Consider the following 15,219-nt stretch of genomic DNA (forward strand, 5'->3'; position numbering starts at 1 on the left):
GGGGGGAGATTCAATGATTAGGCGGGTTGGGTTGTCAAGTTTTTTTTTTGGACATTTAAGAGAGTCGGAGTTACATCCATGTCATTTTTGCATGTCGTTTTCATTCACCTTGCACGATGCCGACCGGTCGAGAGATCCAGGCCCACCGGGAAATCGATGGAAGAGACAAACGAGCTTTTGATTATTTGGTACAAATGTTTTTAGATCGAAATCATCTTTAATGAAAAGGAAAGTGGAACACTGCCCACAAACAATACAGAACGGTAGACCGGGGACTGTTTACCGGAATTCATCCCGCAAAGGCCAAGTCATTGGCACATCAGGTTCGAGGCGCTTGATCTTGGGATTGAATGCATCGAAAGGGCTCTCGGGCAAGAGCCACGCCCCTGCCAGGCGCTGAGCAAAGTCGTCCATGGCTTTGCTGTCGCGAGACTCTAATAGAGGTCCCACCATGATGCCGTCAGACCTCAGCCGCCGTGCCCGCCTGGTCTTCTCCCATTCTTGCCATTCTGCTTCTGTCGGCTCAGCGCATGCCTCATAAGGGATAGGCTGGGCCTCCTCCATTCTCTTCTCCCATTCCGCTATTTCTTCTTCTTCTTCGCTTGGTGTGGGCATGGGTGGCGGCGTGCGTAGGAAGGAACTAGGTGGCAGTTGCGCCGTCTCAAACAGTGACTCGAAGTATTGTTGAAACAGAGGTTGAAAGGCTGCCAGTCGAAGCCATCTCGGATCCAGACCCGTCAACTTGCTTCGCCTGTGCAGGCGCCGGCCATCCAAGCGAATGGGCGGGGCGATACAATCGGTATGTCCGATCTTGGCATGTAGAGACCATAGAACGAGATGTACTCCTGTATCCACAAGGCTGCTGAATGTCTGGGATAAAGAAGGATTGCACGCATTGATGCCTTTATTCTGTGCCCACTTTGGCGGAGGTTGACTGACAGTGAAGAAAGACTGTGGAGTTGATGTGCGGTGGGGGGTTGTTCTGTTATCTGATAAGATCCAGATCAGCCTAAACAATTCCTCAGTCGCAGACCGCTCTTTGTTCATTCTCTTTATTCCCTTCTTGCCTCCCTTGACATCGGATAACAGGAAACCAAAGCAATAGCATAAGAGATTTCCGGTAAATTCCCGTGCATCTGTATACTGCAGGGGCAACATGCGGTTGAGTCTCAGTAATCCGTCCACGCCAGCCTTGAGCCGCCGGAATACCATGTTTCTCAACAATGCTCATCATTATCGCCATGGAACCCATCCACATCTTTTGTCCACCAGGCACAAACCAAGAAGGCCCGTATTTTGATCTTCTCTTCTCTTGCTCATATTGACGTGATTTCAGATGGCCTCTTGTGTTCCGTTTCATCAAAGGCGCAATCCATGCAGCCATTCTAGTGCCAGTTTTCCTGCACGCTTTGTTTACAGCTTTCGTGGTATGGTTAGACAAGGATGTCTTTGACACCGTCGGCCTTCCGAGTAGCATCGTGAGTTATCCTTCTTTTTCATTGTCCTTGTCCTGCGATCGAAGTGGGCCGCAGATCATCGCCACGATACCAACGAAATTGTACGACAGATCCCATCTTTGTCCATTGTTGTCGGCCTCATGTTGGTCTTCCGCAACCAGACATCCTACAACCGATTCTGGGATGGGCGCAATGGCATGAATACCATCAACACCTGTGTCCGGAACCTGGTCCGGACCATCATCACGAATGGGTACAGTCCCCGGGGAGCCCCAACGGCGGCAGAGAAGCAGGACATCGAGCGGACGGTTCGCATCCTGATGGCCATCCCGTTTGCCGTCAAGAACCATCTCCGCGCCGAGTGGGGCGCCGCCTGGGCCTTGGGCAACGACGTCGCGGAGAATGGGGTCACGGATTTCAACCCGGACTATGCCAGCCTCCTGCCCGCGGGGCTGGAGGGCCATGAGGACGGAGGGCTGGGGCTCCCCTATCAGCTGACCTTCTTCGTGGATCAGTTCATCAAGCGCGGGGTCGAGCGCGGCTGGTTCCATGCCCCTGGGGCAAGCCAGATGCAGGCGCAATTGAACACACTGACCGACGCCTATGGCCGGATGGAGACGATCAAGCTCACGCCTATCCCCGTTGCACACCTGTAAGTTCGACCGTAACCCCTCTCAAATGGCACTTCCATGCCGCTCGTCTTCAAACAAGAACACCCTTGGTATGCACTTCCTCCACTAAATCACGGTCTTGCACATCCAGAATCCATCAGAAACAGGTCCTCGCCCTGTTCGGCTGCGTTCTCCCCTTCGGCATGGTCGACGACATGGGCTGGTGGACCATCCCGATGGTCAGCCTGGTGATCTTCACGCTGTACGGCATCGAAGGCATCGGCTCGCAGCTCGAGGATCCGTTCGGGTATGATCGCAACGACATCAAGATGGACGCCATCGTTGGAGACGCCAAGACCGAGGTCGATGTCGTCTTGGATGAATGGCGCAAGACGATGGCATTTATTGACGTCGAGAGATCGAATAATGTCCTCGGAGCTGACCCCCCTGCTGGCGGCGATGCTGGGGTCACCGGGTTTGTCCTGCCTGAAATGTTTTTAAAAAGAGATGCGGTGATGAGTGCCGCAGGTTAGAGCACTCCGGTCTTTTGGTGTGATTGAGGATCGGGTTTGGGTGGTTGAAGGGAAGGGGTAGGATCGAGCAGGAGCTTCCTGCAGTGGCGGAAATCGTTGGAAGTTGTGGGTTGCACAGGATTTCCTATTTTGTGATTCTGTTGGGGAGTGGCGATGGACAACGCACATAAGCCATTTGAGGCCACGTACATTAAATATAATATGGGTATATTTATGACTTATGAATTCATGTCACATGGAACTGAATACGACGTTGAAAGGCAGAGAGAATCTAAGACCAGCCTAACTCGAAGAAAAGGAATCAGTGGCAACGATGGGTGTAACATTCCGTGCCACGATGGCTGGGTAGGCCGTGCTTGGAGATTTAACCGTCGAAAACGAGGCATTCAAGGTTCAGTTACAGAGCAAGGGACAGAGGAGGAGCAGAAATAGCGGACGAAAAACGTCCGTGGTGAAAGAGCTCTAGCCTAACAGTGAAAAATATCGATCAAGCTTTACCAGAAGACTATTCTATATTTTAGTGATATTCATGACTCTTCCTCTTGACCGGAGAGGACACCGCTCAGGAGAATCACAATGGCGCCTCTAACGTAAGGACTCCTTCCAAAATCGTATCAGGGTTGGCATACTCCAGCACCTTAGTCACAGCCCCCAGGTCACTCCCATACTGCAAGCTTCGGTCGTCCTCGGGCCTGGCCACAACGATACGATGACGGAAGACCTTTTTCGCCGCTAGCGCTACAATGGAGGGTGTGACGAAGTCCAGGCCATGCAAGACGGCAAGTAACCTGCCGAGATGACGGTAAGTTAGGGATATCCTTCCTCGTGCTATCATAACCGGCAAGGTGGAGGGGGCACTGACCTGGAGAACGTCTTGAAATGCAGGTTTGAATGCGTGGAGATGCCACCAGCAACTGCGCGACTAAGCCGCAGAAAGACGACAATATCTTGCTGGTAGCGAGTGATGTCTGCCCCTACAGTGACAGCTTTGCTGGATTGCTGAACTTTGTCCAACAACTGCGGAGTTTCCGCATCAACTTGGAGTCCTCGGTGGGGGAAAGGGGCGGGACCGAACATACCTCACGATCTACGTGTGGATGACCTTTTTCCGGTTGGGGTTCGGACTTGCGGATCACCGATGATGCAGATACTTGTCCCTCCGAGAGCCAGTCGTTGTTTTCCTCGAGATAGACGTAGCCGTCCTCGGGTTCTTGGTAGTGGGAGATGAAGAGGTGGTCATTCTGGATACGTCTTAGCAGTGCCGAGAGATAGGTACGGTATGGTAGGGATGCCAGACCAAATGAGAATTCAACGGGGGTTGGCTTCGTCTCCCGGTGCCTGCTATCAACGGCACAAAGAGGAAGTCTGTTGGTGCTTCCCAGGTCCCAGCCTGCAGAGACAGTCGCTTCGAGCGCATCAGCTAGTGATTGAATGTTAGATTGAGAACATGATGTGGTAGGTAGCAACTAGTCTTCGCTGACCTCGAGCACTGAGCGTTGGAGCTCGTCTCCGACATGGTTGAAATTCTTCGCTATGATGACATTGGGGATCTGGAAGGTTTGTCCAGGTGACCTTGATGATTTTGTCCGACCATTGCCGCTCTGCGGTGTAGATATTTCTGAGAGGAATGTGTCAAATGTGGTCGCGGAGGAACAGTCGACGAGAACCTGAGTTAGGCCAAAGGTATTGGAGCAGATCTGGTGCCTTGCATCTTAGCCAAAGGGATTGAGAATGGAGGGTAGTTTGTAATTCACCAGAGCGAGCTCTCTAGCAACGTCATGGACGTTGGTGTCGGTTGTCTCGACTCGACAGTGCTCATGGACTGCAAGACATAAGAACAGAGCGACCTCCAGATCAGATAACTCCAAGGCTAGACTGCGGATGCTCACGTTCAGATCCATCGTACTTTGCATGCGCAGGCATCATAACTGAAGCATCTTGATGGTTTGGGGGGTTAAAGAAGTTCAGTTAAAGCCTGAGGCAGCCTTCGAATGCATCGATAGATCCAATTTAACCAGTTGTCGGTCACTTGGTTACAGCAGCGACGCTAATGGCTCAATTGGGTTAGCAACTTTGCCCGCCCGACTGCGGCTGCTTTCCGGAAGGACCCCCCCCGATGAACATCATTGCATTGTTCAATTGTTGTCGCTCTCTCGAGCTGTTCTCAGTCTCTTGACCACCCTGTCAATGGCACCATCTAATCCTTTGGCCAATTGGGAGAGATTGGGTGATAGTTTCTATCGCAAGGTCCCCATCTATGATGCCATCTTCGATGAAGACATCGAATTAGAGAACTACATCATCGCTGGCGCTCCATACGGGGGAGCTATCGGTAAGGACATGCCTTGCTGCCGTGAACCGCGACTCCATATTTATCATAATAATGACCCTCAACAGCACTGCACCGCGATGAAAGCAAGCCGTATCGGTTCCGTGATGCTCAAACGACCAAGTCGAGTATTGACATCTATTCGTGCTCCGGAAAGCTGATCAACCGTCTGAATGTAAGCATCCCTCCTTTCCCTTGACCAGGAGCTGGACTTCACTAATCCTACCCACAGTGGGAATTTGGCACGATCCGGGGTCTCGGATGGTCTGATAGAGAGGAGCTCTTGGTCATTACTGAAGATGGTACTGTTCGTCGTTACTTTGGTCTCCATGGCGATTTCACTTCTTTTTCTCTCGGCAATGTGAGTCTCCCCGGCGTCGATGGTCCGAGCTCTGTTCAATCCTGACGTTTGTCCAGGGGGCTGAAGAGTACGGTGTAAGGGGGTGCCGTTTCTGGACTTCTGGATTTGTGGCTCTGCTTTCGAACAATCAGCTCGTGGCCGTGTCAAATTACGACGAGCCTCGTCCCCGGCTCTTGGCCCCTTGTCCAGAAGGAGAGGTATCATCCTGGTCCTTGATACCCCCGGCGCACACCCTCTCCCGCTCAGTCGAAGTTCTGTTGGCCGTTGACAAGACCGTCTACTTGGTCGACCCCACAGAAGCGGAGGACAAAGTCCTACAAAATGGACCGTTCAAGCATGCGAGCGCCTCACCAACTGGGCGATTTGTCGCACTTATCACTGCAGAAGGTAAAGTCTGGGTGGTGAGTAGCGACTTTCAAAGCAAGTACAGTGAATATGACCCGGAGTCCCGAGTGACACCCAGAACTGTCGATTGGTGTGGAGATGATGCTGTTGTTATCGCGTGGGAGGACGAGGTGCATCTCATTGGACCGAATGGGGTTGCTGCTCGGTACGTCACCCGTCATCTTATTTTGTATTTGCTCCAGCGATGCCAATCAGTACAGGTATTATTACGATGGGACCGTTCATGTTATACCGGATTTTGATGGTGTACGACTCATCACGAACGATACATGCGAGTTCTTGCATAAAGTCACTGGTATGTATCTCCATACCCTCTCATTGACAGCCACTGAGGCCCTGGGTCAGATGTCACGCAGGCCATCTTTCGGCTTGGTTCTACCTCACCGGCATCGGTGCTCTTGGATTCTGTAGACCTGCTGGAGAAAAAGTCTCCGAAAGCCGATGAAAACATCCAACGTATTCGCCCAAGTCTGCCCGAGGCAGTTGACACCTGCGTCAAAGGGGCGGGCCAGGAATTTGATACGCACTGGCAAAAGCGTCTGTTGAAGGCAGCCTCTTTCGGAAAGTCAGTGCTTGACTTATACAACAGCGACGAATTTGTGGAAATGACGGAGAAACTGCGCGTGTTGAAAGCTGTGAGAGACTATCAAATCGGATTGCCTATATCTTACGAGCAGTACATGCGCCTCACGCCTGAGCGGCTCATTGAACGCTTAGTGAACAGACATGAGTACCTTCTGGCGATCCGAATTTCTGAATACCTCGAACTTGCCGCCGACAAGATTTACGTTCATTGGGCGAGTCAAAAAGTCAAAGTTGCCACGGGAGATGACGAGGCCGTGTGTAAACTCATCGTCCAAAGATTAGATGGAAAGCCAGGCATATCGTTTGAGTTGATTGCTCAGACGGCTTACGACGAAGGGCGCGTGCAGCTCGCAACACAATTACTGAACCATGAACCGCGGGCCGGTAAGCAGGTTCCGCTACTATTGAATATGGAAGAGGATGAGATTGCCCTAGACAAGGCAATTGAGAGTGGGGACGTCGATCTAGTGAACTATGTCCTTCTACATCTTAAGACAAAGCTTCCTCTGGCGAGCTTTTTCCGAACAATCAACACTCGTCCTATGGCATCTGCTCTTGTGGAGACCAATGCCCGCTCACAGGACACAGAATTGCTCAAAGACTTGTTCTACCAGGATGACCGCCCGATTGACGGCTCGAACGTACTTCTTTCGGAGGCTCTGAACGAGACGGACTTGCCGCGGAAGACAGAAAAGCTCCACCTGGCATCCCGTCTATTGTCAGACTCGAAAGATCCTTCGGTAGTCCTGCAGCAGAAGCTACTGTCGGAGGCCTCACAGCTTTTAAAAGTGCAGGAAGCGTTGGACAAGGATCTTGCTGACAGGACCGAGTTTCTAGGTTTAAGCTTGAACGAAACGATATTTAGGTTAATCCGATCAGGCTACGGCAAAAGAGCACAGAAGCTCCAGAGTGAATTTAAGATGCCAGAGAAAACATTCTGGTGGTTAAGATTGAGAGCTCTAGTCGCTAAGCGAGACTGGGGCGAACTGGAAGATATCGGTAAAATCAAGAAATCCCCCATAGGGTGGGAGGTAAGACGAATTCACGACCCCACGTCCTTGAAGCATGCATATACTCACCAGACTCACAACAGCCTTTTTACAATGAAATCCTGGGAGCAGGGAACACGAAGCTCGCCTCAGTATTTGTCCCCAAGTGCACCAACCTGCCCGCAGAGGAAAAAGTGGAAATGTGGGTGAAGTGTGGGATGATTGCCAAAGCAGGCGAGGAAGCCTTCCGGGCAAAGAATCTGAATGCCCTTGAACTACTGCAGACACGGGCGTCCGGGCCAGCCGCCGCCGAGATCGACCGAATGATCAACCAGCTGAGGCCCAGGAAATAAAGATTTGGTGCAACCCCAAGACTTTCTCCTGCACAACTGGTTCAAGTGATCTCGTCATTCTCATCGTTGTCGGCATGCTGATCGGCGACCGGGTTCTGAACGGCAAAGCTCGCTTGCTTTGCAGGCTTGATTTTCTTAGCAGGGGCCGAGTCATCCATCATGGCGTCGTCGAGGTCATCGGCCTCATCGGCAAGAGTTTGGAACATCGTCTTTGACGCCTTGCGGTTCAGATCCTCCCATTCGCCCTAGATTTATTACATGTGTGAGATTGTGCGCAAGGAGCCAGGAACGATAGCTGAACACATACCCTACGAGCTTTGACAACTTTGGCTCGGTTGACACTTCGGGTGACTTTGTTCTCGAGCTGATCCATGACCGCTTCTGCTTTCTCCATTCCTTTCTGCTGCCTCGCGCGCTGCGCTTTAGTCAAGGGCTTCGACTTTGACTTCTTCTTTGAGACGCCAGCATTTGCTCGATCGGCCAGGATGGATTCACGCTGGACTGTGGTTTCTTCCGCCCGAGGGAGGGTGGTCAACGACTTATCGAGATCGAGACTGGGAGAAGCTGCCCGGCGGGCAGCACGGGAATGTTTCGACTGGGCTGTAGTAATGCGATAACGTTAGAAATGAACTGTAACTTTTCCGAAGTGCTAGAAGCGCAGCGCAGCGCAACAAGTAATATACGTACGTCTCGACTTTGCCATGGTGCACACAGCAGAAAATACCAAGTGAGCCCGAGCGATGGGAATAAATTGTTGTGGAGACAAGACGGAGACTTTCTTTCCTATCGATAAAACCTTTTCCGGCTGGCGATAGTGACCCAACGCGTATTCGGCCTTGCGGCCTGGCTTGTTGTTCGGCCGCCATCCATTCTGCTGGCACTTACTGACTGACTGGCTTTTTGTCTTCGCATCAGACCATCCTACCTGTCTTTACCTTTGGCTCTGCTTGCCTTTACTGCTTACTGCGATATGCTTATAGCTCGGTCCCCATGCCGCAGCTTTTAACTTTCTCTCATCAGCCATGAACGCTCGCAGAGAGGGGATTGACTTCTCCACTCAGAGACCCTTCAGCAGCGTGCATTACAGCAACTATGACACCGCTTTTCAGCATCTGCAAGGCCACTCTAACTTCACAGCCGGCGTACTAGTAACCATCTTATCCGTATACTGTATCTTCAACTATTTCGGCTTCATTCCCTTTTCGCTGGCCCGTTTCGCGTGGGATTTGACCGTCCGCTTGACCCCGTTACGACTGGTCGCCGCCCTCGACTCCACGAGACCCGACCCAGAGGACTCCTCCTCGTCGACGTCGATGAGCTTCGAAGCGAAGAGCGAAGCGATGAGACGAATTCTCGGGCTCGATAATGGATTCCTTTCCGCCCTCCTGCCTCGCGCGTCGACCTTCTCGGGCTTGAGCACGTCGCTCCTGAGCGGCAGGGACAACTTCCCACCCGGTCTAGGCAACTGGGACAACTCGTGCTACCAGAACAGCATCATCCAGGGGCTGGCATCCCTCCACTCGCTGGAGGACTTTCTGGACAGGAACCTCGAGCGACTGGGCCAGCGGACCTCGGTTTCCACCCACCAGGCCCTCAAGGAGATCATCGAGCGGCTGAACAGTGCGGAAAGCTACGGACAGCGGCTCTGGACGCCGCCGGATTTGAAGTCTATGAGCAGCTGGCAGCAGCAGGATGCGCAGGAATACTTTGCGAAGGTGGTGGATCAGTTGGACCTCGAGGTGCGGCAAGCGATGCGCCGGCAGACGCGCAACCTCGGCCTGAAAATGGCTGGGCCGCAGGAACATGTCATCGGCACTGGGGATCGAGGGTCGGTTCAGGCGGATCACGCTGTGGATCTGCGGTCGGCCGCGGAGTCCCAGCTCGTGGGAAACCCGTTGGAGGGCCTTCTCGCGCAGCGAGTCGGTTGTATTCAATGCGGGTGGACGGAGGGCCTGTCTTTGATTCCGTTCAACTGCTTGACGGTGCCTCTTGGGCCCAAGTTCGAGTACGACATCCGGGAGTGTCTTCATCAGTATATGCATTTGGAACCAATCGAGGGGGTAGAGTGCGCCAAATGTACCTTGCTGCGCACACGGAGTCAGTTGTTGAATTTGCTGTCCCAGATTGAGGAGGAAAAGGATACCCCGCCGACGAGTTCTGAGTCCCAGACGGTTTCGAATGCTCTCAGGCAGTCGGCCCGGGAGCGTCTGCGAGCCGTGGATGAGGTCCTCGAGGAGGAAGATTTCGCGGAGAAGACGTTGTCAGAGAAATGCCACATCCCTTCGAAGAGCCGGGTATCGACGACCAAGTCACGCCAGGCCGTGATTGCCCGACCTCCTAAGTGTCTGGCTGTTCACGTCAACCGCAGCATGTTTGATGAAATGACAGGGATGCTGCAAAAGAACTATGCTGCCGTCAAGTTCCCGAGGACCATGGACCTGAATGAATGGTGTCTGGGAGGATTGGCCCAAGATCCAGCCCACAAGGACATAGAGCAATGGGGAACTGACCCTAGAATCTCGATGCTGTCGCGGGGTCGCGGTGACGATTCCTCGAGTCGACTTTACGAGCTGCGAGCCGTGGTCACGCATTATGGTCGCCACGAGAATGGTCACTACATCTGCTATCGCAAGTACCCGACAGAGGTTTTCCCGGCTCACGTACCGGAAGCCGTTCTCGAAGCGGACGGCGACAAGGAGAAACCCGAGCGATGGTACCGACTCAGCGACGAGGACGTGCAAATGGTCAGCGAAGCGAGCGTCATGTCCCAAGGTGGTGCCTTCATGCTGTTCTACGAGGCAGTGGAGCCGAGCTCGACTGGGAGCGCGGACACGGACGAGCTGGCCTCGCACGAAGGCGACATCTCGCCGTCGTCGATATTCAGCCGGCCGCCGTCTGACAGCATGTCGGCTACGTCAACCACGGGGGACTCTGTCTCGGACAAGTCGCAAGCGACGAGCGTCACGGCTTCGCTGCCGGTCGAATCTCTTGGCGAGAAATCTCCGTTGGGGTCGGCGGTGGATTAATGGATCCATTCTGCTTGACACCCGAACCTATGTATATCAGCGTTTTGTGATACCCCCTCATGTGCACAACTCATTCCCACGGCGTTTGATTTCCTGTCTCTATTGGAAAATTTCCTTTCTCGTTCTTCTCTTATTGGACCGTGCTTCAGCTGCATGATCTGTACAACAATGCTTGTGTTTTAGGAGGCCGGTGGGCGATTAGGGGGCTCGAAGATTATTATATCCATCCCTTGCTTGACACGGACTAAGCATGCTAGATCTAATGATATGTTCGCATGGCATTAATCTTGCACCTTTGCCATCATAAATCCAACAACTTTGTACAATGTCGTAACAACCCCCAACCCACGCGATGCCGACGATATGCTGTAAATACAGTACTATACCTCGCTACCCATTTTGAACCACCAACGCCCGCTATAGCCAATGTACTGTAGTCCAAAGTGATGACTCTTACCTCCCGCCCTTTACCCAAAGTTAACGCCACATAACATCATCATCATCATCATCATCATCATCAAAAAAAGTCACGATCGCTGAAAACCCAGCCACCGCCACCAAGAAACCAACACCATCATCCCACACTTGCAAACGCCGGGGCGCTCAAAAGACCCCCGCGCGCTGCATCACCTCCCGAAACTGGCCCAAGGTCACCCCCGCCGCCACCCCGGCGCCCCCGTTCGCCTCGAGGATCATATCCCGCAGCAACTGATCATCCAGGTTCCCGTCCTCCTTGAGCTCGCGCGCGATCCGCCGCAGATGGTGCAGGGTGATGATGCTACCGGATGCCGGGCCTGGGCCTGGGCCTGGGCCTGCACCTGCGCCGCTCCCGCGCGTGAAGAGCCGGAACGCCGCATCGACCTCGGCGGCCATGGCCTCGTCGGACCGGGAGCGGAGCTTCGCGGCGGCGACGGTCAGAAATGGTTCGTAGGGGACGTAGCCGGTGTCGGTGGGGTCGAGGGCGGAGAGGATGGGCGGGAGTTCAGTGGTGGTGGGGGGGAGGCCTAGTGCTCTTTGGTTTTTTCTGGGTGGTTAGTTGACTGAAAGCCAACGTGAGGAGGAGGTTGAGGGGGTGTGTGTGTGTGTGTGAAGTATACTGGAGGGGTGGGTGCTCCCCGGAATCGAAATCCGGAGGGTAGAGTCCGGTATGGTATGTACATACGAAAGTGCTTTCTTGACATCTGCCACCGGGATCACCCCTTCCTTCTCGTCGGGAAACTCGTCGACTTCGTCGTCGACAACAAACAGGTGGAAAACTTCTTTGATCTCGCTTTCTTCGGCGGCGGTGATGTCGTTCTCCTTGGCGAGCTTGGATTGTCGCGCGCGTTTCGGGGCGGTTGTAGTGGGTGGTGGGGGGCCGCGTTTTCGGGCTTTGGGAGGCTGGTTGGGGTGTTCATGATGTTAGGGATTGGTTTTGGGGGCGGTAGTTGGGTTAGGAGAGTACGTTACCATGTTGGAGGAGTTGAGGAGATGGGAAGATGAGGAGATCTGGAGATCTGGAGATGATGTCAATGTCAATGTCAAAAGAAATGCCATGGGCGCGGGGGAGCTGGTGATTGGTGATTGGTGGAGGTGTTGGCGGGCAGCCACGGAGACTCGAGATTCGAGACCCTTGCGGCCTTGCTTCAATTCTCTCCCATGAACACTGGCATAAATTCATACTAACCAAGTAAGCGACGACGATTTGGTTTCCTTGACTACGCTGTAAGTCTCCACCTGAGGATCTTCATCCGGAGTCTATCGTCTATTCCATCGTCTTCGAGAATCTTTCCCTAGTCCCCTTCCATCTCGTGACTGCCTGCGGCTGACGTAAACGCAAGGATGCCTGCTCGGATCTACACGCTTTCAAAAAGAACAGAGCAGAACGAACAACCAGCACCATTCACAGAGTCCTGTCTACCAGTCCACTCATCATGGATGTTGAGCTGTACGTCTATGACCTCTCCAAGGTGGTTCTATTGATTCTGAGTCTTGGTACTGTGCACAATACTGACTGGTTCTCCCACAGGGTCTTGCGCGATTGGTAAGTCATGTCGCTCAGCAGCACTTGCATCGTGTCTAATGCAAGCATCTCCCCAGTATTCCATGCCCTTGACCGGCACCCAAATCGATGCCATCTACCACACCTCGCTGGTCCTCAATGGGATCGAGTACTACTTCGGCCAAGGCATCCAGACGGCTGTCCCCGGTAGCACACACCATGGACAACCGATGGAGAAGCTGCATCTGGGTCAAACGGAGCTCCCGCTGGATGTAATTGAAGAATACATTCAGTCCATGGCAGAAATCTATACGCCCGAGGTGCGTTGCGTGTGTGTAATGCACGAAGATCAACAGCTAACCCCCTTTTTCAGTCCTACGATCTCTTCCTGCATAATTGCAACAACTTCACCCAAGACTTGGCCATGTTTCTGCTCGGGAAGGGCATCCCGGAACACATCCAAAACCTCCCGCAGACCTTTCTGAGCACTCCCTTTGGGCAGATGATGAAGCCACAGATTGAGATGGCCCTGCGTGGTGTCACTCAAGGCACTGGCACAGACGGTGCTCAAGCGCCGCCCGCCTCCAGACCAGCAGCAGCAGCAGCAGCAGCAGCAGCAGCAGCAGCGACCCCGGCCCAACAACCCTCCTCGCCGCCGGTTAGCCAGGGCGTGGTCCGAATGGCAAGCAGCCTTGCCCAGCTGGAGCAGCACCTCACCGCCGCCTCCCAATCATGCGCTGTCATCTTCTTTACCTCCGCAACCTGTCCGCCCTGCAGGATGGTCTATCCCATGTACGACGAATTGGCCGAGGAGGCCGGGGACCGCGCCATCCTCATCAAAGTCGACATCAGCACGGCGAGGGACGTCAGCACGAAATACCGCGTGCGCGCCACGCCCACCTTCATGACCTTCCTCAAGGGCCAGAAGGTCGACGAGTGGTCCGGCGCCAACCCGGCGCAGCTGCGCGGCAACGTGCGCCTGCTGCTGGAGATGGCCACCCCGACGCACCGTCACCGCCAGCTCCATCTCCCCAGCTTCCAGCGTCACCTCCCCAACTACGTCACCTACAAGAAGATCCCTCCACTCGACAAGCTCCGGCAGAAGCTCCACCCCCACACCGACGACTCCACGCTGACCTCCATCCTCGACTTCATCCAGCGACGCTTCATCACCACCAGCCCTGACTCTACTGGTGCCGCCGCCGCCGCCGACGTCGCCCTACCCGCATCCCTCCCAACCTTTGGCCCCTACCTCCAAACCACGTTAGGCACCCTCACCCCGGAGAACCAATTCGCCCTGGTCGACCTCGTCCGACTCCTCTTTATCGATCCCAGGGTATCCGGCTGGTTCGCCGCCGAAGACCCGCATCACGAGCTCCTGCGCACGCTGCTGTCTTCGACCAACACCGCCGCCGCCACAACCACAATCACAACCCCCTACCCCCTCCGTATCACCCTCTGCCAACTCGCCTGCAACCTCTTCACCACCTCCCTCTACCCGGACCACTTCTTACCCACCTCCCCAAACAATGACCCGCAACTCCTCCCCCTCCTCCTCAACCTAACGACCACCTCCCTTCTCGACCCGCACCCGAACCTCCGCATCGTCGCCGCCTCCTTCGCCTACAACCTGGCCGCGCACAACCACAACGCCCGCTTCGCCGGGCGGCCCGACCCCCTCCCCACGGAGATGCAGGTCGAGCTCGTCGCCTCGCTGGTCGAGGCCCTCGACCGGGAGACCCAGAGCCGCGAGGCGGTGCACGGGCTCCTCTTCGCGCTGGGGCTGCTGGTGTATGAGGCGCCCGAGGACGGGGAGGTCGTCGATCTCTGCAAGGCGATGGGCGTGCACGAGATGATCGTGGCGAAGAAGGGGATCCCCGCGCTCCAGGGCGAGGAGGCGTTGCTTCGGGAGGTCGGGGAGGTGTTGCTGGGACGGGGGATGTAGGGTTCTTTCTCTCTCTATTATGCTCTGTATTAGACCATCTCCTTTCCTTGATCATTGCCATTGTTGCGTGTTTGGTGCTTGAAGGGAGGGATGGAGGGATGACTTGGACACACTGAGTTAGCGACGTGATGGGTCAGTTGCGGTGAACGATTCACTATTAGAGTCGCCCTACTTGGGTTTCATCTCCATCTCACCCCGGTACTGTATACAGTCCTGCATTCTGCATTTCCAGATAGCGACACAGCTCTCCCCCGCGATGCCTCGATAATCAGCAGCGAGAGAGCGAGCATCCCTTGCTTGCGAAGATAGGCTCCTACAACTAGAAAAAGACGAGGTTGGGTGGGATCACTCGTTATCTTACTTTGAATCTTAAATCTGCCAGTGATAATTCGGGAGCGAAAGTGATAAATATCATGTAATTCTTCATTTCTTATCCAGTTGCATCCTGGGTCTGCTATCCTAAGTCCTATCCAGCAAAGCAAAGCAAAGCATCATTAATCGCTATGGTATGGTTCGCCGAGCTATGCAGTTTCAAGCAAAGTAACGCTGGAGCTGTTCAGTGTAACACGCTCGGGGGTATGGGGCAAGAACATTGATAACAAAAAAAAAAAAAGAAAAGAAAAAGTAAGAAAGAGGCATACATA

At 54.0% G+C, this 15,219-nt stretch overlaps 7 protein-coding genes across 7 annotated transcripts; 4 read left to right on the forward strand and 3 right to left on the reverse strand.

Annotated features, from left to right (window-relative positions):
- The first annotated feature begins 1,076 nt into the window (after positions 1-1,076).
- Positions 1,077-2,802, forward strand: BO82DRAFT_359783 (bestrophin family protein). The gene is made up of 4 exons (XM_025636647.1): positions 1,077-1,287; positions 1,337-1,478; positions 1,568-2,109; positions 2,220-2,802. The coding sequence occupies exons 1-4, from the start codon at positions 1,157-1,159 to the stop codon at positions 2,599-2,601; spliced, it is 1,197 nt and encodes a 398-aa protein (XP_025485922.1). The 5' UTR covers positions 1,077-1,156; the 3' UTR covers positions 2,602-2,802.
- A 332-nt stretch (positions 2,803-3,134) lies between these two features.
- BO82DRAFT_359784 (uncharacterized protein) lies at positions 3,135-4,550 on the reverse strand. The gene is made up of 6 exons (XM_025636648.1): positions 4,356-4,550; positions 4,083-4,298; positions 3,899-4,021; positions 3,681-3,842; positions 3,464-3,618; positions 3,135-3,389 (listed from the first exon to the last, which is right to left on the reverse strand). Exons 1-6 carry the CDS (start codon positions 4,500-4,502, stop codon positions 3,173-3,175), a joined length of 1,020 nt encoding a protein of 339 aa, XP_025485923.1. The 5' UTR covers positions 4,503-4,550; the 3' UTR covers positions 3,135-3,172.
- Positions 4,551-4,755: 205 nt separating this feature from the next.
- On the forward strand, positions 4,756-7,623 carry vp16 (tethering complex subunit VPS16; the record flags this gene model as incomplete). The annotated part of the gene is made up of 7 exons (XM_025641173.1): positions 4,756-4,933; positions 4,999-5,105; positions 5,163-5,291; positions 5,348-5,841; positions 5,897-5,991; positions 6,042-7,312; positions 7,375-7,623. The coding sequence occupies exons 1-7, from the start codon at positions 4,789-4,791 to the stop codon at positions 7,621-7,623; spliced, it is 2,490 nt and encodes an 829-aa protein (XP_025485924.1). The 5' UTR covers positions 4,756-4,788.
- Positions 7,199-8,363, reverse strand: BO82DRAFT_348677 (Alb1 domain-containing protein). The gene is made up of 3 exons (XM_025633844.1): positions 8,311-8,363; positions 7,931-8,223; positions 7,199-7,868 (listed from the first exon to the last, which is right to left on the reverse strand). The coding sequence occupies exons 1-3, from the start codon at positions 8,324-8,326 to the stop codon at positions 7,665-7,667; spliced, it is 513 nt and encodes a 170-aa protein (XP_025485925.1). The 5' UTR covers positions 8,327-8,363; the 3' UTR covers positions 7,199-7,664.
- Positions 8,364-8,518: 155 nt separating this feature from the next.
- BO82DRAFT_359786 (ubiquitin-specific protease UBP1) lies at positions 8,519-10,948 on the forward strand. The gene has a single exon (XM_025636649.1). It carries the CDS (start codon positions 8,646-8,648, stop codon positions 10,647-10,649), a length of 2,004 nt encoding a protein of 667 aa, XP_025485926.1. The 5' UTR covers positions 8,519-8,645; the 3' UTR covers positions 10,650-10,948.
- Positions 10,949-11,252: 304 nt separating this feature from the next.
- BO82DRAFT_379357 (EF-hand superfamily Ca2+-modulated protein) lies at positions 11,253-12,101 on the reverse strand (the record flags this gene model as incomplete). The annotated part of the gene is made up of 3 exons (XM_025637684.1): positions 11,253-11,661; positions 11,812-12,029; positions 12,099-12,101. 3 exons carry the CDS (start codon positions 12,099-12,101, stop codon positions 11,253-11,255), a joined length of 630 nt encoding a protein of 209 aa, XP_025485927.1.
- A 442-nt stretch (positions 12,102-12,543) lies between these two features.
- Positions 12,544-14,981, forward strand: BO82DRAFT_359789 (bifunctional C97 family peptidase/thioredoxin family protein). The gene is made up of 2 exons (XM_025636650.1): positions 12,544-12,950; positions 13,004-14,981. The coding sequence occupies exons 1-2, from the start codon at positions 12,735-12,737 to the stop codon at positions 14,573-14,575; spliced, it is 1,788 nt and encodes a 595-aa protein (XP_025485928.1). The 5' UTR covers positions 12,544-12,734; the 3' UTR covers positions 14,576-14,981.
- The last annotated feature ends 238 nt before the right edge of the window (positions 14,982-15,219 follow it).

This window comes from Aspergillus uvarum, assembly GCF_003184745.1.
Source record: "Aspergillus uvarum CBS 121591 unplaced genomic scaffold BO82scaffold_106, whole genome shotgun sequence".
Classification (NCBI taxonomy): domain Eukaryota; kingdom Fungi; phylum Ascomycota; class Eurotiomycetes; order Eurotiales; family Aspergillaceae; genus Aspergillus; species Aspergillus uvarum.

Bases quoted from the DNA above. Each gene is read 5' to 3' on its own strand.
- BO82DRAFT_359783 (XM_025636647.1), top strand. From the start codon at position 1,157: ATGCGGTTGAGTCTCAGTAATCCGTCCACGCCAGCCTTGAGCCGCCGG. The intron at 1,288-1,336 runs GCCCGTATTTTG...ACGTGATTTCAG, and splicing joins ACCAGGCACAAACCAAGAAG to ATGGCCTCTTGTGTTCCGTT. The intron at 2,110-2,219 runs GTAAGTTCGACC...TTGCACATCCAG, and splicing joins CCTATCCCCGTTGCACACCT to AATCCATCAGAAACAGGTCC.
- BO82DRAFT_359784 (XM_025636648.1), bottom strand. From the start codon at position 4,502: ATGGATCTGAACGTGAGCATCCGCAGTCTAGCCTTGGAGTTATCTGAT. The intron at 4,299-4,355 runs GTGAATTACAAA...GCAAGGCACCAG, and splicing joins TTGCTAGAGAGCTCGCTCTG to ATCTGCTCCAATACCTTTGG. The intron at 4,022-4,082 runs GTCAGCGAAGAC...TTCAATCACTAG, and splicing joins TCCAACGCTCAGTGCTCGAG to CTGATGCGCTCGAAGCGACT.
- BO82DRAFT_348677 (XM_025633844.1), bottom strand. The intron at 7,869-7,930 runs GTATGTGTTCAG...TAATAAATCTAG, and splicing joins AAGTTGTCAAAGCTCGTAGG to GGCGAATGGGAGGATCTGAA.
- BO82DRAFT_359789 (XM_025636650.1), top strand. From the start codon at position 12,735: ATGCCCTTGACCGGCACCCAAATCGATGCCATCTACCACACCTCGCTG. The intron at 12,951-13,003 runs GTGCGTTGCGTG...CCCCTTTTTCAG, and splicing joins CAGAAATCTATACGCCCGAG to TCCTACGATCTCTTCCTGCA.
- BO82DRAFT_359786 (XM_025636649.1), top strand. From the start codon at position 8,646: ATGAACGCTCGCAGAGAGGGGATTGACTTCTCCACTCAGAGACCCTTC.